The sequence below is a fragment of the Protopterus annectens genome, chromosome 7.part0, assembly GCF_019279795.1.
Source record: "Protopterus annectens isolate FY-2018-M chromosome 7.part0, PAN1.0, whole genome shotgun sequence".
Lineage (NCBI taxonomy): Eukaryota > Metazoa > Chordata > Ceratodontiformes > Protopteridae > Protopterus > Protopterus annectens.
Genome location: NC_056739.1, coordinates 648,656,839 through 648,679,120, shown reverse-complemented (window position 1 = coordinate 648,679,120; position 22,282 = coordinate 648,656,839). Strand labels below are relative to the sequence as shown.

The 22,282-nt window shown below is 42.6% G+C and overlaps 1 protein-coding gene across 2 annotated transcripts in view; it reads left to right on the top strand.

Moving 5' to 3' along the window:
* Positions 1-21,696, top strand: part of PEAK1 (pseudopodium enriched atypical kinase 1) — a 1,072,364-nt gene extending 1,050,668 nt beyond the window's left edge. For both annotated transcript variants that reach the window (XM_044077216.1, XM_044077215.1), the window contains exon 5: positions 19,763-21,696. In XM_044077216.1, coding sequence (XP_043933151.1) covers positions 19,763-20,911 — 1,149 coding nt within the window. In that variant the 3' untranslated portion in view covers positions 20,912-21,696. The remainder of the gene's footprint in view (positions 1-19,762) is intronic.
* The last annotated feature ends 586 nt before the right edge of the window (positions 21,697-22,282 follow it).

The window sequence follows — 22,282 nt, the reverse complement described above, 5'->3', positions numbered from 1 at the left end:
TTTACAGGTTCAACCACCAAAGTTTAGCAGAAACTGGCCAAGCAAGGCGTGGACATACCCTTCTTATGATTCCCAGTCTAGGGGTAGGTCTAGGCGTGCTAGGGGCAGAGCTCAGGGTTCCTTTAGATCCAGGACAGGGGGCTCACCTGCACAGTCTTCAGGGGAGGGCAGGGGTCAGCCCTTTCGTAGACAGACACAATGACCTACCTTTTCAACTGCCAGAACCTCCACGTCTCGCAGCACCTTTAGGAGGAAGACTGACACTTTTCAAAGAGAACTGGAGTTTAATTACCCAAGACAGATGGGTATTGGATATCATTCACCACGGTTACAGGTTTTATTTCCATACCTTACCACCGTTCAAGGGCATGCCAGATATTCCGCCCCAACACAAATTGGAAGCTCACAGACAAATATCCATATTGACACAGATAGGGGCCATACAACCGGTGCCTATGGCAGAAAGGGGCCTAGGATTTTACTCTCGCCTATTCCTAGTACCAAAAAGGGGAACACGTGGAGACCAATTCTGGATTTGTCTATCCTCAACACCTTTCTGGACATCCCCAAGTTCAAGATGCTGACATTGCAACAGCTTTTACCCCTCCTGGGCAAGGATCACTGGATGGTAACTTTGGATCTCCAAGAGGCTTACCTTCATGTCCCTATCACTCTAAGCTGCAGGAAGTATCTGCGTTTTCGAGCTGGAGATTCACACTATCAATTCTCTGCATTGCCCTTTGGCTTATCCACTGCACCCAGAGTATTCACAAAGGTCCTGGCTCCAGTGATAGCTTTCTTCAGACGGAAAGGAATACAGATCTACCCTTATTTGGACGATTGCCTGATTCTGGCTCAGGGCAAGGGCGAACTTCTACAGCATTTAAAGTATATGATATCAGTGCTAAGATGCCTAGGGTATTCTGTGAGCGAAACAAAGTCCAGTCTAGTACCCTCTCAGGACATGTGCTTTCTGGGTGTGAGACTGAATACAGCAGCCCAGATGGCCTTCTTAACCCCGGACAAACAAAAGAATCTTTCCCTTTACTTCCAACAACTATCACATCAGTCCGGGCTGACTGCAAGGACAGTCCTTCAAGCCTTAGGGTTCATGGCATCTTGTATTCTGGTGCTTCCCAATGCCAAACTGCATATGAGGAAGCTACAATGGTATCTCAAGAATCTATGGACACAGCACTGCCACGATCTGGACACTGTCATTCCAATAATACCTTGCATCCAAAAGGAATTCTTGTGGTGGGCTCAGCAATGTCACCTAAACAAGGGACTTTCTGTGACCCGGCGGAGGCAAGTCAGATTCTAACAACAGATGCCTCAGACAAAGCTTGGGGGGCTCATCTCAATGGAAAATGGATACAGGACAAGTGGCCTGCCAGACTACAACATCTACATATCAACCTAAAGGAGATGTTAGCAGTCCAGTTTGCATTAACAGCTTTCAAGGAATTACTTCTTCGGGACAGGTGTTGATTCTAACAGACAACACAACTGTCATGTGGTACATCAACAAGCAAGGGGTACACATTCTTACCCTCTATGCAGACAAGCAATGATTCTATGGGAAACGGCTCTCAGTCTACAACTGGATCTTCAGGCAAGGTTTCTGCCGGGGGTGCAGAACTCCTTGGCAGATGTGTTAAGCAGGCAAATCATGGATCCCCACGAGTGGAAACTGGATCCTCAGGTATTTCAGCAATTAACAGTGTCATGGGGAACTCCAGACATAGATCTGTTCGCTTCTCCTCTAAACCACCAGCTGCCAAAGTTTTGCACAAAAGGGTACACCAGGCAGCTTGGAAAACGGATGCTCTTTCTTTCAGTTGGAGAAATCTTCATGTATATGCCTTTCCACCACTTCCTCTACTTCTAAAGGTTCTGCTAAAGGTAAGCCAGGACAAACCAAGAATGATCCTGATAGCTCCAGATTGGCCCCGACAGCATTGGTACCCACTACTGAGAAATTTAATAAGGAAACCACCGTGGCCCCTGCCTTTAATTCCTCAACTGTTGTCTCAAAAGGACGGTCATCTACTCAATGTCAAGCTTCACTCTCTTCATCTCACAGCATGGCATATCCTGTTTTAGCTCATAGCAGGGCTCAACTTCCTCAACAAGTTTTGAATGTGATTATGGAAGCTAGGAGACCTAGTACAAGGAAAGTGTATGGACAAGTGGAAGAGATTTTTGCTTTGGAGTGCAGCAAAGGGTGTGGATGTTTCTGAGCCTGATTTAAGTGTGGCTCTTCTATATCTTACTGAACTATTGGACAAGGGTTTGTCCTTCTCTTCCATTAAAATTCATGCTGCAGCAATTTCAGCTCACTATGACTGTGATCCACCTTTGTTTTCTCATTCCTTGTTCAAGCAATTTCTCAGAGGAGCAAAGAACATAAGACCTCCACGAAGAGCTCCTACTCCAGCTTGGGACCTCAATTATGTGTTGGAAAAGCTCACTCTGCCACCTTTTGAGCCTGCAGCTACGGCTGAGTTAAAATATTTGTCATGGAAGACTGCTTTTTTGTTGGCCATTACCTCTGCAAGAAGGGTTTCTGAATTGCAGGCCCTTATGGCTGTTGAGCCTTTCTTGATCTTCCATAAGGATAGGGTATCTTTACGCACTAACCCTTCCTTTATGCCTAAGGTGGTCTCAAGTGTGTCTTTAAACCAGTCTATTCATTTACCTACCTTTTATGCAGACCCCCAAACAAGGGGAAAAGATCTTGCATACTTTGGACGCACAGACAGTTACGCTACTACCTAGATAGGACTAAGGGTTTCAGGCAGTCGCAACAGTTGTTTGTTTCTTTTGCTTTAGGTACCCAGGGCAAGCCTGTGTCAAAGCAAACTCTTTCTAAATGGATTGGGTTTTGCATTTCTTTTTGTTATTCTCAGCATGGCAAGCAGATCCCAACAGGGATCAGACCTCATTCCACTAGGGCTACTGCCACCTCTACAGCCTTTCTAAGGGGTGTGTCAACTAAGGACATTTTGGAGGCAGCTACTTGGAGTTCAGTACATACTTTCTCTAAGCACTACCACCTTCACCTCTACTCTAAATCTAGGGCTGGGTTTGCCACTGCTATTCTACAGGGCATTTTGACAGCTCCTGCTTCTATTTGATTTGCCATCCTCCCTTACCTCTGCTTTGGGAATCTACCCAAGTGTAAGGACTGCAGCAATGTGAGATGAAGAACATAGTACAGTTTTGTACCTACCATAAATGTAGATGTTCAAGATCCACATTGCTGCAGTCCAATTCCCTCCGTCCCTCTGTGTTTAGGGGTGGTTGTGTGGTTAGGTTAGTACTTTATTAGATAATTGTTAGAAGTTGTACATAGTTTGGGTGTGGGGGTGTTTAGTGTTTGGTAATTTTTTGATTTTACCCTGTTTAGGGTCTTCTGACATCTGGGGCAAGAAAAGACTGAGGATATGACGTCGGTCATGCGCATTTATACCCTGACGTCCTGGCATCAGTTTAATGCGCCATGACCGGCGTCAGCCATATACTTTGGTATTCGGGCCGACCGAGGACAGCGCTATACCCAAGTGTAAGGACTGCAGCAATGTGGATCTTCGAACATCTACATTTATGGTAGGTACAAAACTGTACTTTTTGTACCTACCATAAATGTAGATGTCCGATAGATATGCAACTGCAGTCGGGTTTTCCCTCCCTCCTTCCCCTCTATGCCTTGGGTCCACTCCACTCCCTGTTATCCTTAGCTGGGGATATCTGTTATGGTGTATCTGTTTATTGCTTATTTATTGTCTGGAAACCTATTACTGTCTTCCAATTTGATTACAGCCTTCCTTGGAGGGCACCTGGCATCTGGGGCAAGAAACACTGAAGAAGATGGCGTCGGCTGATGCTTATATACTCCAGCCGCTCTGACGTCGGAGAGAAATGCGACATCAGCCGACGTCGGACCCAGACTTTGGAATCCGGCCGACCGAGGGCTGCCTGAGGCAGGACAACCCATATGTTATGACTGCAGTTGCATATCTATCGGACATCTACATTTATGGTAGGTACAAAACTGTACTTTTTCATGAGTGCATAGAACCACCTTTGATGAGCAACAAGTTGTGTAAAGCCTTCATGAAAGGTGCTGGGCTGCTACGGCCCCCGATATCTCATCCCGCTCCACCGTGGGACCTTAATGTGGTGTTAGGTGCTTTAACCTCTTCCCCCTTTGAACCGGCAGCAACTTGTGACTTAAAATTTCTGTCTTGGAAGACTGCTTTATTAGTTGCAATTACATCAGCCAGGCGAGTTTCGGAACTTGAAGCCCTGTGTGTCAAACCACCTTACCTGGTTTTTCACAAGGATAGAGTATCCCTCAGACCGAACCCATCCTTTGTTCCTAAGGTTTGTTCTAATTTTTGTCTGCAACAATCACTGGAACTTCCAGTTTTCTTCCCGAAGTATTCAAACAGAGCGGAGTATATCTTTCACACCTTGGATGTCCACAGACAATTACGCTTCTATTTGGATAGGACGCACCAAGCACGAAAAGCAGATCAGTTTGTGTCCATTTCGGACAATAAATTGGGCAAAGCCATCACGAAAGTCACTATTGCCAAGTGGATCAGAGACTGTATCAGTCATACTTACTTCATTTCTAACAAAGAGCTTATAGCTACAGTGAAAGCTCATTCTACCAGGGCTATGGCTACTTCAGCAGCCTTTCATTCCAAGCTTGCTATTAGTGACATTTGTGCGGCGGCTACATGGTCTTCTCCTCACACCTTTATTTCTCATTACAAATTGGACGTGGCATCTCGGGGGCGAGCTTCCTTCGGTTCCACAGTTCTCAGGAGTGTTTTCCAGTGAGCCACCCAGGAATCAGGTGCTAGGGACGCTGTCCCATCAGTACAGAATGTAGGTGAGATAGGATCACATTAAATCTTTTAGTTATGTGCTTACCATAACTTTAGATGTATGGGATCCATCTCGCCTACATTCCTAATAACCCACCCTCCTTCCCCCTGCCTTGGAGATCAGAAGAGACCGGACGGTCCGAGTTCAACTGTTTCCTCTCTTGAAACACCTGGCAATATTATATCAACAGTCTATGTGTGTGTGCATGTGTGCGGACAAACAAGGTCTGGGGAAGCAGTGGTGGTGCATCCTGGGATGTGGGATAGCTCAGCCAATAAGAGACTTCGTTCTATAGTATAGCGTGCCGAGTCGGAGCCGAGGATCGGCTCCGAACCCATCAGTACAGAATGTAGGCGAGATGGATCCCATACATCTAAAGTTATGGTAAGTACATAACTAAAAGTTAAATCCTGTTCTGGATTATAATTCGTCTGTAGGTTGGCAGCAGTGTTTAGTTGATTCACAGCTAAAAACTAATCACTACTTACTTCAGAGGAAATATCAGGCTTGAGAACTGTAAATTTCCTACCAGCTGAAATTGTATATACTACTGGGATATATCTCAAGTAAGTCCTTCAAGTGCTTCTTGTTAATGCAACTGAAAAACTGTTTAGTAAGATATCCTTCCATATTACTGTTGCGATATTCATAACTGAAGGTATCTTCTGCCAAGGATACCCCAACGTCCAACCAATATACCAAAGCCTTTAATACTTAATGCATCGTATGACACATGTATGCTCCAAGCGCAAGGCGTAGGACATAAAGATGATGTACGGAGGCACACATTAAAAACTTCTTTGCCACCAGTCCAAAAGCCATTGTTGAATGTCATTGTGAACGCCTTCTGTTGTGCTGGTTACGAGGCCACATTTCAGTTAAGTGCCCTGTTGGGGTTTCTTCTTTTTTTACTGCTGTTGGCTTCTTGTCATCCAGAAAAGGAAAATGTCAGTGTAGGAGGCAGACTCCCCATAAATACCTTCTCGACCAGTGTCTTTTCTGTTTGGATGCTTCCCACGACCATAAACAGTGTTCTGTCTGCCAGGCTTTTGTCCCCCAAGACCCTTCATAGTTGTCTTTCCTCTTTATCTATTTACCTCAAAATAAAAAAGTGTCTTAAGCTGTTGGCTGAAGGCACTGTGGCAGAATCGTCCTGTTCAGAGGGTCATCTGCCTGCCAAAATAAAAAGGCCAAAAACTTAGGACTGATATAGCTGCTGTCCAGCCTTCCCCAGACATCTCTCTCGACTAGTGAAAGCCCAGAGGATAACACAGTTCTTGTAATCATGCTCTTTCGCTAAGCAAAAAACATACTGGTCGTGAGTGTCCTTGTGTGGAATCTGTCTTCCACAAGCACACTTGCCCTTCCTAGAAGTCCATGAAAAGCTGGAATACAGTAAAATGCTAACAATATGGTAAGAGTAAATCAACCTATCTGTAAGCGGGCAGTTGAAGGATAACGAACATATGGTAAACACCTCTAGCTGGCGATCGGACATCTGACGATCACTGCCAATCGTTTGTCCCTAAGACCCTTAGAAGTCATTTAGATTCCTTGAAAATATATTTAGAAAATCAGAGTCTCCGACGCCTGGCCTTGGGCATGGAGGGTGCGGGAAGTCCGTCTGATGAGCCACCTAAAAAGAAGGCCAGGAGAGCTAGGCCTGAAATGCTTTCTGCACCCCAGACATCCACTGAGCCTCTTGAGGCGAGTGAGAGCCCAGAGACTCCTCCGATCTCAGATTTACCTTCCGAGCCAGAAACCGTATTGGACGCCCGTTCAGCGGAAATCCTTGGTATGTCTGCTGAAGTTTGTGAGCCATCAGGACCTGATGGCGAGAGGGAACCATGGCTCTCTGATTCTGATAGGCCTTCTGCTCCACTTCCTACCACTCTGACATTGGCCACGCAGCCTGCTAAATCTCCAGACCCACTCAAGAGAAAGCAGAAACTTAAGCACTCTGCTACTTCACATTCTGCTGACTGGGATGTTTTCTCCCAAAACTTGTTCAAGCCCTTTCAAGCTTTTCAATTACCTCAACCTCAACTTCCTGTCTCTGTCCCCTGTTTGCTTGAATCTGAAGAGGACACATCCTAATCTGATGAATCCCTTTCTTATTCATCTCAAATTGAATCTCCTAAAGATTTTGTTACGCAAGAGGAGGATTCCTTGGCACCTGATTCCCATGGTGAAGAATTCTCTTTTGGGGACACTTATCAATTTAATGAGAACATTTCCAATGGGATGTTTCAGAAATTTCTAACACTAAAAGAAGGTATTTTGAACTGTTGCAAATGGACCAGCCTTCCCCCTCTACTGTCCCTCCTGTGCAACCAGCCTTTCTGGATGCCTTCCAGGTTCCTGAGTCTCAACCCACAGCTTCCAAGAGACACCTGATAGGTTTTATAAAGTTCCCCCTAAATCTCAGTTTCTCTTCAGAAACACTCCAGCTGACCCTGCTGTTGTAGCAGTTTCTGTAGACAAATCATCCAGGCAGCTACCTTCTACTTCTCTGTTCCCTACAGACAGATGGAGTAGATTTGTGGATAGATAGGGTAAAAAGATTTATACATAATCTACTCTCTCCATAAGAGCATAAAATTATCAGACTCCCATGGCACGATTTGTACTAGACAATCTAACCAAGGCCTCCTCTTTGGTGTCTCATCTTACTGACTCCCCTACGAAGACTCAACTCACAAATCTGCTTTCAACAGCTTCTCAAGTAACCAGACAGTCAGTCAAGTGTAGTTATGATACTGTGGAGGCTTCTTCTAAGTCTGCTGCATTTGGTTCAGTCCTTCGTACAGATTCATGGCTTAGATTACAGCCTTTACCTCTTGATTTTCAGGCTAAGCTGTTAGATGCCCCCCCCCCCCCCCCCTGATAACTCCACATTATTTGGGGCTGCTTCTGATGAGCTTTTTAAATCCTTACAGGAGAAAGGTAAGGAACTCCAGAATTTGAAACATCTTGTTTCACTTGTTCCTAGATACCATAGAAACTACCCTTCTTCTTTCGGCTTTTCCCAGTTAGGGGTCGCCACAGCGGATCATCTGTCCACTCATGATTGGAAGAGGAGTTTTGCGGTGTTGTTGCCATCCCGGCGCCCAACCTTCCACAGAAGGCACACACTCACACCTAGGGCCAATTTAGAGTGTCCAATCCACCTACTGCATGTCTTTGGGATGTGGGAGGAAACTGGAGCACCCGGAGGAAACCCACGCAACCACGGGGAGGACATGCAGACTCCGCACAGAAGGCACCCCAGCCAAGAATCGAACCGGAGAACCTCTTGCTGTGAGGCGGCAACACTAACCGCTGCACCACCGTGGCCACCCTACCATAGAAACTACCCTCAAAAGACTTTTTTTTTTTTTTTTTTTTTTAGGAGGCAGTCTACTCCTTCTGCTACTCAGTCTAGGGGCTGGAGACGGTCTAGACAAACTACTACCCCTAGGACATCTGCAGCCTCCACTCCTTCCTTTTGTAGACAACCTGGTCAAGACAGAGCTCCCCCTTTGTGATTCAGACCAGCTGCCTTGTCACACCCCTCTGCCCCTACGCCTCACTCCGTCCCTCCCCTCCTGGCAGAAGATCACCACCGACTAGTGGGTGTTATCCATCATCCAGGATAGATATTTCATGGCTTTGTGGGCTCTCCCACCTTTCCAAGGTTTACCATAACCACCAAAAACTCAAATTCAACTCTTCACCCCCGTCTTAAGACAACTTTTAATTTGAGGCACTATTCAACCAGTTCCTCCAGAGCACATGGGCAAGGGTTTCTACCCCAGAATGTTTCTGGTTCCAAGAAAGGACTGTCCCTAGAGACCAATCTTAGACCTGTCCTACCTCAGTCTGTGCCTCAAGATACCCACCTTCAAGATCCTTTCTCTACAGACATTACTGCCTCTTATCCCACCTCAGGCTTACATGGTCTTAGTGGATTTGAAAGATGCTTATCTGCATATTCCCATTCACACTTCATGCATAAAATTCCTACGTTTTTCAATAGGCTCCTCTCATTTTCAATTTTCTGCCTTGCCTTTTGGTCTCTCTGCTGCACCCCAGGGTCTTTACAAAATGTTTAGCCACACTGATAGTTCACTGCAGGCTGTTGGGAGTTCAGATTTATCCATAACTAGGCGATCTCCTCATTCTTCACAAACACCCTCACTCCTTAACACGACATCTGCATCTGGTCTCCAGCATCCAGGAAACTTGCAGATTCACTCTAAATTTGCAAAAAAAAAATCTCAGTTCAACCCCACCCAAGGCATAACCTTTTCTGGGTTGCAGGATACAGACCATTCTAATGACTGCCTTCATTCCCCCACAAACAATAGACAGCTTGCTTCAGTACCTCCTATCCCTGCTTCTCCTCTTATCCTTGACAGCCAGACAGTTCCTGAAGCTCCTAGGGTATATGGCTTCTCTGATCCCTGTGCTTCCACTGGCCAAACTTCACATGACAAAATTGCAGTGGTGTCTGAAAGATCTTTGGTGCCAACACCTTCAGTCCCTAGAAGCAACCATTCCTCTTCTGCCATGTCTGAAAAAGGAACTCTGCTGGTGGATCTCACAAATTCACCTCAATCAGGGGAGTCCCCCTTGCAAATCCTACTCCAGTACAACATCTCTACATAGATGCTTCAGACATGGGTTGGGGAGCTGTGCTGCATCTTCCTTCCGGCCAGCACAAGGCAAAGGGCGCATGGTCCTCAAACAGACTATGGGATCACATCAACATAAAAGAAATTAAAGCCTTACTCCTAGCTCTTCTAGACCTTTCAGCACCTTCTGCTACCAGGCACACTGAAAGTCATTGCAGACAACATGACTGTGATATGGTATGTCAACAAGCTGGGGGGGGGGGGGCAAAATCCTACCCTCTGTGCTCTCTAGCAATTCAGATTTGGAATTTCGCCAGTTACTGCACCCTACTGGCTGTTCATATTCCAACTTCAGAAAATGTATTGACAGACACTCCAAACAGAACCGTAGCACCTGTTCACGAATGGATGGTACACAGGGAGGTGTTTCTGGACATTGTACACAACTGGGGCATTCCAAAAGCAGATCTGTTTGCCTCCTCCCAGAGCAGACAGCTTATCCCTCTTCTGCACAAGGCTACCCCATCCGCAAGCATGGAAAGTGGATGCCTTCTCCTTCTGTTGGGGAAAGATGTATCTTATGCCTCCCCCCACCAATATCTATAATTGAGAAAGTCTTACTGAAGATTCAGAAAGACCAAAAATTCTACTGGTGACCTCCTTTTGGCCAAGGCAGCATTGGTTCCCTCTTTTATTTCAGCTAGCCAGGGGCAATCACGACAAATTACCTCAAAAGTTCAATCTACTCACACAAGACAGGGGATCTCTGATACACCCACAGCTTCACAACCTGAACTTGACCATGTGGTTGATAAAGTTTTGATCCCTTTCCCCACCACCAATACTCATAGGACATACTAAAAGTCATGCAGGAGGCCAGGAAACCTAGCACCAGAAAAAATTACATTGCAAAGTGGAAATGTTTTCCAGGTGGTGGTCTAGCTCCTGCACTCTGGATTATCATACTCTTCTGTAAAAGTACATTTGTCTGCTATTTCTGCTTGTCTACCTATGCTTATAGGTTCATAGGTTAGTACTAGGCTAACTGCCTTTGTGGGCCATTTTAAGCCTAGCCATTTGCCCAATCTGAGAATCAAACCCTGGACCTTGTATTTGTAAGTTGAACACCTTAACCATTATGCCAACCTCCCACCCTTTAGCATCCAGGCTAGAGGTTAAACTTTTCCTTAGAGGGGTTCTACATCTCAGACCTCCTAGGAAGTCAGTTCCACCAACTGGAGACCTTAGTTTTGTACTAGAAAAATTGACTATGCCCCCCTTTGAGCCAGCCTTTTCAGCTTCACTTAGGTTTTGCACTTGGAAAACGATTCTGCTAGTAGCTTTGACTTCTACCAAGAGGGTCTCAGAAATCCAAGCCCTCTTGACCATTCTGCCTTACCTCGTTTTCCACAGTCTCTCTTTGAGGACTAATCCTTCATAAGTTCATAGATTAGTACTAGGCTAAGTGCTTTTGTGGGCCATTTTAAGCCTAGCCAATTATCCCATGTAAGAATCAAACCCTGTACCTATGTCTGTAAGGTAAAGACTTTAACCATTATACCAGCCTCCCATATGCCTAAAGTAATGAATGACCTTTCCTTGAACCAGTCTATTAACCCGCCTGTTTTCTTCCACTACCTCAAAATTCCTCAGAAAGGAAACTTCATTCCTTGGATGTGCACAGGCAGCTCAGATGCTACCTAGATAAAACCAAGTCCATTAGAGAATCAGACGTTTCCTTTCACTGTAGAGCCCTAGGCAGAGCAGTTTCTAAACAAACCATTGTTTCATGGATCTCAAAGGCCATCTCCTTTTGTTATGACTACCATGGCAAGCATTTAGCCTCATAAGTAAAAGCTCATTCCACTAGGGCTGCAGCTTCTTCTGCAGCCTTTTTCAAAGGCCTGGACCATGCCACCATTCTAGAGGCAGCTACCTGGTCTTCTGTTCACACCCTCACCAAGCATTACAAACTGGATTTAATATCCAGATCCAGAACTGGCTTTGCCAGATCTGTTCTGCAGGGTGTTCTTAACTCTTCTCCTGCACCAACCACCAAAGGGAATACCAAATAGCTTTGGTACTCTCCCTACTGTAATAAATACTGCAACATGAGAATAGAGGGACATAGAATAGTTGTGTAAAATCTTACCATAACCATAGATGTCCTTCTGTTCCATGTTGCAGTATTCAGAACCTGCCCTCCTCCCCTCTAGCCTTATTTTTTTGGGGGTTTATGGTTATATAGTTTGGTAGAGGTGTTTACTTGGTGTTGGTTATATTACTATATGTAGAATTTTCTCATAGTCCCACGTGGAGCCTTTCTGTTTGCCCTGTAGGCTCTTTTCTATAGTCTTGTTTAGCTGAAATGCTTTCTATTCATTCAGCCTTATCTTCTGTAGCAGTCATTCCTGACTTGGGTACATGCAAACATCACATTTGTAGCCGACGGTGGTTTATGGCACTAGCATGCTACGTTGCACATACCCCTTACTGAAGACTTTGGTATATTGGCCGGATGTGTGGTGCTGCAGGCAGCCATATCTGTATGGTAATGAATACTGCAGCAATGGAAGAGAAGGACATCTATGGTTATGGCAAAATTTTACACCACTATTCTTTCTTTACCATTGGCCTCTCTACTGCCCCAAGGGTATTCACCAAATGCCTCACTCTTGTCTTTTGCAGGATTTGAGGAGTTCATGTCTTTCCCTATTTGCTCATTCAAGCTTCTTTCCCCAACACTCTGCTTCATGATTTTTAACTTCACTATTTTCCTATTACAGAGTCAGGGTTCACCATGAACTTCCATTAATCAGCTGTGATGCATTTTCAGAATCACTTTTTCACTTCAGACCATTCCCATGCTGGCATCTCTGCCTACTCCCAAGGCTTTGTCTCTTACTGACTTTTTCCAGTCTCCTCTTCCCCTGGATTCAGTCACAGAATCAGAATTCTCAGGAACATGGCTTCCACTATTCCCATGCTCCATCTACCCAGGATGCACATGAGAAAGCTTCAGTGGTACCTCAATTCAGTGTGGCTCCAACATTGTCACCCCTGGACTTCCAGATACTCTTCCTTCCCTGCTTCAAGCTCGAGCTTCTTTGGTGGATTTATCAACTTTCGCAACCCAGGGCTTTCTTTTCAGGCTGCAGTCCCGACTCAAGAGCTGTTTCCAGATGCCTAAGACAGAGGATGGGGTGCCTCCTTTGGCCTCAAGGTTCAGGGTCTCTGGCCTCTTCATTAGAGGTCAGACCACTTTAGTACAAAGGACATGAGTGCTCTACTTCTGACTCTTCAAGCTTTTCATTCCCTCTTTCATCCAGGACCCCTCAATATTTTCACAGATCGTACCACAATGATGTGGTATGTCAACAAGCAAGGGGGTACAAGATCCTATCATCTTTGCACACTAGCTCTGCAGGTCTGGGATCTAGCTGTCCAGTATCATGTGACTGTTCATGCAATTTACATTCCCTCAGAACACAGTCAAGTGGAAGACTCTCTGAGAAGGTCCACCATATAGGCTCATGAATGGATGCTTCACAGAGATGTATTTCTGAACATTGTCCATGGGTGGGGTATTCTTCAGGTAGATTTTGTTTTACCTGCACTCTAAATAGACATCTCTCTCTATTCTGTTCCATAGTCCCAAGTTATCTGGCTTGGAAAGTGGATGACCTAGCTTTTTATTGGAAGGGGATGTCTCTGTAAGCCTTCCCTCCACTTCCTGTGTTACCACAAGTCTTGAACAATAGCAGGCAAGACTCTCTCAAAATTTTGCTAGTGAGACAGCATTAGTTCTTCCTTCTTTCTCACTTGGCCAGGGGCAATTATAGCAAGTTAACTAACCATGTGGATATTCTCACAGAAAACAGGGGGTCTCTTTATCTTTCCTCACTTGTCCAATCTTCAACTGACACTGTGGCATCTCTTTTTTGAGAACATGCTTTGGGTTTTGCAGAGGCTAGGAAACCCACTACCAGGAAGTCCCATCTATCCAAATGGAAAATATTTTCATTCTGGTGCTTCTCTCACCATCAGTATCCCCCATCTGTGGAGGTTCCTTCCTCTGTTTCTCTCTTATTTGTGTGATCTGCTCCATGCTGGGTTTGCATATTCTTCAATTAAATCTCACCTGTCAGCAATTTCTGCTTGTCTGACCTTACATCCTTCTTTGGCCTCTAGATTTGAGATCAAGCAGTTTCTTAAAGACTTCTTTCATATCAGCCCTTCCAGGAAGCCTGTCCCACATTCCTGGGTCTCAACTTTGTTCTTGACAAATTGATTCAGGCTCCTTTTGAGCCTGCTTCTTCAGCTTCCTTACAACATTGTACTTGGAAGACTGTTCTTCTTTTGGCTCTCATTTCATAAAAGAGTCTCTGAACTTCAGGCTCTCAATGGCCATTCTTCCTTTCTTAGTTTTTTACAACAACAGGGTTTTCTCTTCATACTAATCTTTCTTTTATGTTCAAGGTGGGTTAATGAGATTTCCCTTATTCAGCCCATTTATCTTCCCTCTTTATTCCCTTCTCTGCAATCTGCCAGTGAGAAAGTTCTTCACACCTTGGATTTGCATAGACAGTGCAGATATTATTTTGGCAAAACTTAAGTTATTCACAAATCTGAGCAGCTTTCTGTTTCCTTTCATCCCAAGTCTTTAGGTTTGGCTATTTCTAAGCAAATTTGATCAAAAAAGTCATCTGCACGTGCGAAATGCACGGCTCAACAAGTACAAAATCCAAAGCAAAAAAAAACAGAGCAAGCATACAGTGTTCCAGGATTTATTGTAATGAGAATTAAATCATTACAAAAGTAAAAAACAAACCGGTTTCGGCAGGAACAAACACAGCCTTCCTCAATGTTATTTACATACATAGTGGTGAACAGAGATATTTATGCACACACACTCATCATTAATCAAATTGGTTCAATCAAAGATTTTCATTAAGACCAGGTGGCTCTATTTCTAAGCAAGCCATCTCTTCCTGAATTTCTAAAACCATTTCTTTTTGTTATCCTATCCTCATTAGTATAGGCTCACTGTACCAAGGCTGTTGCTGCCTTTGGTGTTTATTTCAAGATGCTGGATACCAGTTCCATCCTTCGGACTGCTACTTGGTCTTCTGTTCATACTTTCACTAAACATTACAAGTTGAATGTTATTTCCAGGACCAGAGTTGGCTTTGCCAGGGCCATCATGCATTAGTTTCTCAGAGACTGTTCTATGCCATCCTCCTCCCAGGATTCTTCTTGAGCTTTTGTACTCTCCAGGGCCAGAGGTGGCTTTGCCAGGGCCTTCATGCATTGGTTTCTGGAGGGCTCTTCTGTGCCGTCCTCCACCCAGGATTCCTCTTGAGCTTTTGTACTCTCCCTTTAGTTATGAATATTGTAACAGTGATATGGAAGGCCGTAATACAGTTGTGTAAAATCTTACCAGAAGAGTAGATGTCCTCCTTTTCACTATTATAGTGTTTGTTCCCTCCCACCTGCCCTCTGTGCTCTAGCCTTGTTCTTTCTTGCCCTTCTGGCTCAAGGTCTCTTCTCCTTTTTCTCCTATTGGATGCACATGTTTTTCCTTGTCCCTCGTTCCTCCTACGGCTTTTCCAGTTCTGAGTGTGTACATCCATACATCATCTTTATTTTCCTATTCTTTGCACAGGGAACGTGTGTGATGTACAATACCTGCAAGTACTAAAGGCTATGGTATACTGGCCAGACATTGGGCTGTCCTTGGTTAGAAGATCCCTTCAGTTATGAACACTGCAGTAGTGAATAGAAGGGCTATCATCTGTTATGGTAAGATTTTACACAACTGTACTTTCTTCTGCATTGTTCAGAATTGGAATGATCTGGTAGTTGCCAACCAAGTAACCCATTGGGAGATGTTTCTATTAAAGGCAACCCCACCATGGTTGTGGATAGTTCCAGTGCTTCCCTTAAAATGTTGCCATTGCAGGCATTTTTATTAGCTTCATGGTCACATCATTTTCCCATATTCAGTAGCCGATTGTGCCCTCCTTTGTTAGTTCTGTACTTCAAGATTTAACCTCCTGGTCCATTAAATAGTGTTTTACTGCTTGAGCTTCTTAGTCATAGGTGTACGGTGGACGATTTCACTTGGGTGGTTACTGCTGCCATCCGTTTTAGGGGACACTGACTAATTTGTTCTCCAGCATAGTGTTGTAAGCATGGACTTCATAGTGGAACCAGTTTGATGCTCAGACCAGCCATTAGTTGTCTTCAAGGTGGGACTTCTTACAACTCAGCCAGCCAGCCAGTTCTACACTGGTTCAAAGTAAGGATTTTAGTATGGTAATAATGAAATGGGAGATTGGGTGTTCAAGAGCTAGAGAAAGTCTAGGATTTTGTGTGCAAGTCCTTAAGGAAAATAACCTTACTGAATATTATATTCATAAAGTAGCAGAAAATGTTTTAAGAACTAAGACAGTATAGAAATGGAAAAAAGTGATTTTACCAATAAGTATGTCTGCAAGTATGGGTGTAGAAAATAGGCAAGAGGAGGCTGGAATGGAGGAAATTCACAAAGGAGACAACTGGGAGGAAAAAGTGATATAGCAGGATGAAGCTAAGCAGACGTTTGGACTGCGGATTAGAGCCTACCTTTCTGTGTCAGGAATTGATAAGAGTGTAGGCAGAAACAGAGAAAGGGGATAGTGGAGTGCTAAGTGAAGGACCAGCTGTGGTATAGTCTTTTATTTATTTTATTTTACATTTGTTGACCGGGATAGTCCAACTGGATATATGTCCATTTTCAGTGGCGGCCCGGGGAGAAAAGCTCCAAGATAATACACATTGAGCATTTAGTAAATGCCATTTTCAAGCAGATTACAGTCATAAGCAATACCAGTATTTAGCACATATATTGTTAACTTGTTATAAAAGACTTTATAAAACATAACATTATTTTCAAAGTTATATATACATAACATTACATTCAGGTTTAAGACACTTGAGCAGCAGTTATACAATTGACCCTTTCTGAAATGGTGTGGTAGAAAACAGTTAGAAGTAGTTGAAGGTAAGGCACCTAAGTAATAGAGAGGTCACTAGTCGGGGTTAGTGCAAGGAAGTAACTGAGTTCAAAACGAGTTTTTAAGTATTTCTTGAGTTTGTTTTTTTTAGTGTAGAACAGAAGCTGCTATGATAAAACTGTTATTTAGTAGAATATATATTACATGATTACAATAAGAATCAATCAGTGGAAATTGGATAAGATTGGGAAAATAAAGATTATAAAAAAAAAAGACTGGGAAATTTAATATAACCTGTAATAGTTCACTTGTTCCCTTGTTGAACATGTTGCTTGAAGCGATTGTTGCTGATAACCATGACTCTTTGTGGCCCTAGTATTTGTGTATGTCAGAAACTTTATGGGATGCACCTGCTGGGACGCAAATTAGTCTACAACTGGATGAAGGACATCCCTGTTTTAGGACAGACTGTTTGGTTACCCATTTTTGCAGCAGACCAATCAGAATAGTGTTCTCTGTACAGAACTCTGCTGCATCTGATCATCCACTAATGCATAACTTATTGCATATTATCAAGGTTTTTGCAAAGTGGTTATATGCCGTTTTATTCCTGTTTAGTATCCAGGAATTTGTCTGATCTTTGCTTCCAGTCTGTTTTTTTCATGCAGGTTCACTACTGAGGCTAGCTTCACTCAAGTGGTTAGGTATCTTCATATGGTGAGACATTAGTTGTCGCATTCTCTCTTGGTTGTCCTAGGTCTGTATCTTATAAAACTGGAGTAGGATGTGTGACTTTAAGAACCTTAATTGCTTTGGTGTGATGTTCAAAATTAGAGGCTTTAAATACATTTGTGTAGTTACACTTCTGTTCTGATGAAGTCTAACTAATGCCTGTATGGATGAAAGCACTTAAACTTTTATTTCAGTAAAGTGGGTGCTTTTTTGACTGCTTGTCCTGTGGCACTTTGAGGCAGTTCTTATTGGCTCCTTATTCTGCTGCTTTTTTTAGACCATGTTATCTTTTTGAGAGTAGCTTCAAACTTATTGTGATTTGTCAATATGCTAACAATTTGATTCTTGCCTTTAAGTTTGTGCCTAATGTCTACCTGGCTTTGGGAAATAATTTCTCCAACAGCTGCCCATTTACTTGAGGAGTTATTCGGGCCTCAATCTTGATTCATTTGCTTTTTTGTTGATGTTGATGTGTACATGTTGGCAGTACAGGAAGTCATGAATGGATATTAGCTGCCAATGTTATACTGTGATACCCAGCTGTACCTTTCCTTTTGTTTCTTAGACTGCTGTCAAGGATTGCTTCTTTATCAAATGTGGGTGTATTTCTTGTGTGATAGGCTGAGAATTAAGGGCCGCTTCTGCCATAGTCAAGACATTTTATTTCCATCTGAAAAGTAATACCTGTATGCGGCTTCTTATTCTGAGGTGTCTGCTAAACAATGCATGGTGTTCAAGCAAACAGGAAAGGTTGAAATGTTTTCAGTGACTGCATTTTTCAAAAAAAAAAAAACTGTTGAGCTTAACAAAATCGTAAATATATGGAAATAAAGAAGTTTTTTTTTTTATTGTATATGTATCTATGTATCTAGTGTTTTGCAATCATGGATTTAGTGTACTTTAAGGTATATGGGCACTTACCTCCCTGCATAAGTGTTTTTTTTCTGTAAAAGAGTACTGCTTGAATTGTCATCTTAATGTTTTAATTTATTTTGTTCCTTTTTGAAAGGGCCCTTTGTATTGACCTTACTTTTTCTTCTGGCATGCAGAGATGATTGTCATGGCTTTGTGTTTTCTTGCTTGGGCTGTTGCAGTACCTTGTAGTCTGTACATACAGATAATAAATTTATGCAGCTACAGTATGCACATAACTTCATCTCCAGGCTTTTTGCTGAAGTTTCTCAAACCACCCATGCTCCGCCCTCACAGCAGGGACTACAATGGTTACCATTTGCTGCCAGAGTAGTATTTAAAATTTTGCTTTTGACTTTTCATGCCACATAGCATGGTCCTTGTCCCCTGTCACTTAATATATCATTTAATATTACCAGGTGCAATGCTGTTAGCCTCCCCCAGGGCCCATCTTAATACCACAGGTAAGCTAACCTTTGCCTACCAGCATGTTGTTATATGGAACCAACTTCCCTGATATGGATATACAGTTCCAAGGCCTGCTTCAGAGTCTTCTCTCTGTAGGAGAGTCTGCCTAAATCCAGACAGAGGTAATTTTTTTTCACTTACCTGCCTTTTTCCTCACTTATTGCAAACTGGTGTGCAGAACTCTTTGTAAATTATTTGTTACTTTGTCTTTATGTTCACTGCCTAGGAAAGAGGTACTTAAATATCATCTGGTGTTGGGAGTTCAATGTAAATTCAAAGGGTTCATGGGTATTAGGCTTGCAAGCCTAGGGGACCACTGAGGAACCTAGCCCAAATTCCCTGTTGCCTCAAAGCACAAAGTGACCTGCTCAAGGTCTCACAGTAGGCAAGTAAGGGTTCAGGGAATCAAACCCTGTACCATAGGAACAACAGCTCACAGATGACATCTGCACCAAATACCAAACAGATCAGAATTCTGCGTTTCATCTAGATTTTTGCCTCACATTTTTGGTCTGTTCCTTTTACAAATTCTTGTTTTCTGGCAAATCATTGAGGATTGATATCACTAACTAATGCTTATGTTTGAGTTTCAGACTTCATATCTTTCAGAAAATGCATGCTGATGCAAAACCTGTTTTCTAAGAATTTACTAAGTTATACAGTATTTAAAGACTGTCCATGATTTTGAGCCTTTGCCCCCAAATAATTTTTAGGTTTGCCCAGATTTTTTTGTACTTGGAGAGGTATGCAAATAAGTAGCTATTTTCTGTATTCTTATAACAGTGTAGGTGCCAGGTCTTCAGTTTGCAGTAAACAAGCTCACTTAGTGGTTCAAGGTAAACTGCTGAGTTTATGGGATAGGCATGCTGTCCTGGTGCAGAATGGGACATCATGATGTGCCAGTGTGGGATAGGCATACACCTTAAGTGAGGAATTCAGAGCAAAAAGCAGAATTACTGTGAAAAGAAGGGATGCTTCCTGTCATAGACAAACATGCATTGTCATCATATCTCTTTTGTGATCTTAAATGGGGTTGGCAGTCAGGAAATATGTGTCTTGTGTTTTAGAAAGAAATGATAAGTATCTAAAATGAAGATTAAACTACAACTTCTGATATTTTTTTCTTTTCCTTAGATCTGCAAGAGTAAAGCCAAGGCATGCCAGCAACAGTATTACCACAGCCTAGCTGTCAGACAGAGCCTACCAGTCCACTTTAATATCCAACATGACTGTGGACATTTCTTAGCTGATGTTCCTGTGAGACTTCTACCTTGGGAGGATCCCTTTGCCCCAGTTACTGATGAAGATGATGAAGAGGAGGAGGAGGATGCTGCAAAAATAGGGAAGAACAACCAATCAAATTCTTCAAGAAAGAACAGTTCAAGCAGCCATAGATCTGTCAGCAAGCACCGCAGCCGTGTTGTGGTAATAACAAGAGAGGTACCCTACCAGACAGTGGGAGATTTTGTTAGGGAATCTGTAGCTCGCCATGAGCAGAACCCTGATCTCTATGAGCGACAGGTATGTCTACTGCTTTTACAGTTGTGTTCAGGACTAGAGCATCTAAAACCTTATCATGTAACACACTGCGATCTGCGTTTGGAAAATTTACTTTTAGTTCACTCCAGACCTCGGAATCAGTGGAGTTTTGAGCCAGTTGAACCTAATTACTCCTCTGCTTGTCCAGCAAGACTAATTGCCAGTAACTTTACTCAGGCCAAGCAAAAGAGTCATGTTGTTGATCCAGATGTTCTAAAAGATCAGTCAAGGTTAGCCCCAGAGATTATCACAGCCACACAGTACAAAAAATGTGACGAGTTTCAGACTGGCATCCTAATATACGAAATGTTGCACTTAACCAATCCATTTGAAGTAAATCCTGAATTAAAGGAGAAGGAATACACAACACTTGATCTTCCACCTATCCCTCAGCGCTCTCTATATTCTCCTGGTCTTCAGCAACTTGCCAGTTTTCTCCTTAATCCAAACCCTTCTGAACGGATATTAATATCTGATGCTAAAGGTATTCTTCAGTGCTTACTTTGGGGTCCACGGGAAGACTTGTTCCAAACACTCAACATGAGTAGTAGACATGAGCAGAGAGGTGTCATATTGCAAAACTGGCTTGAACTCAAAAGGACGCTGCTTATGATTAAATTTGCTGAAAAGTCTCTAGACAGAGAGTGTGGTATTAGTTTAGAAGACTGGTTTTGTTGTCAGTATTTTGCATTCTCAACTACAGAAGCCCTCGATCACATAGTGAAAATTATTCAGCAACAGTGATTTGTGTAAAGCTGCTTTTACCGAAGGGCTCAAAGTTAACCTGACCACTGGGAAAATGGAGTTACACTGTTAAATTTGTACTGCAGCTGTTAAAAGCAATTATTTCATAGTGTGGCATGTTGTACATGTATTTTTTAATGTTTGGGTAGTTTTGTCTTGAGCATCATTGTGGCATTTGGTTTGTCAGCAACTTTTAAGTGATGGGATAACATTCACTGTATATAGCTGAGCTAAAATGAATGACTTTTCGTATGTAAATGGTGGATTTTCTCATTCTCAGTAAAGGTACATCTAAGATGCCGTTAAATTACCACACAAACAGTAGGTAATAATTTAATATCCATGTCCCGGAGTGCCTTATTGCAGTCATGATGCACTTGTGTGTAAAATGCATAAAAATTAATTTTCTGCAGTTTGTAAATTTCCCTTTCCTGATAATCAGCAGCTGCAAGATGTATGGTTTATGAGCTGAATGAGTATGCTTTGTGTTACCAAACCTGAAATTCAGTTTTCCCTAGACAGTTATAAACATGGTGTAGTACGTTACCATTTACAGGCTGCTTTGTAAGTCTGTTACCATACTGTAAGTGTAGATATGCTTTTTATTAGAAGTGCACAAAATATGCATTGGTCACCATGGGTGTATACAGATTTTTTAAAACTGAACTGTGGATGAAAGATATTAATTATGAGCCTTTTATTTTTCTCACCCACAGCTGTGTTAAGGATGTATGTGCAATTCTTGTAAATGTTATATAAGTGATAAATTGCAATATTTAAGTTAAGTATGTGGGGTTTTACTTAATGCAGCTATGAATAGCTTCCCATTTGAGGCACATATTTGTTTTCTTTTCTTTTTATGAATAACTGTGTGATGTGTATTGCAATTCTTGTTTTGAAAATGAATAGCCACTTTTCCGTGTATACGTTAGACCAGATTCATCAAAATATTGCCATGCAAACAGTTTTACCTTAATCGGACTGCTTGGGATTTTAATACCTTGTCCTGCAGGCAGCTCTGTGGACATTTTTATGTTTTTAAAACCAACAAATAATTGTATGAAATCCAGAAGTTGAGGCTGAAATAGTGTAGTTACGAATCCAAATAAGAGCTCAAATTGTAAGTTATGCGGTTTCGTCCAAACAACCAGGACTTCTTCAGAAGTAAAACAATTAAAAAAAAAAAAACTCACTTTAAATACCTAGTGATTTACTGAATTTAACCAATCAACAGTCACTTTAAAAACACCATCCAATAAAGGTCCTGAACTTGACTAAAACACATTTATTCTTACAAAAACGTGAACATTGTTCCTTTATTGATACACATAGGAGGTATTTCTTATTGCAAACATGATAAAAAACTGTTTT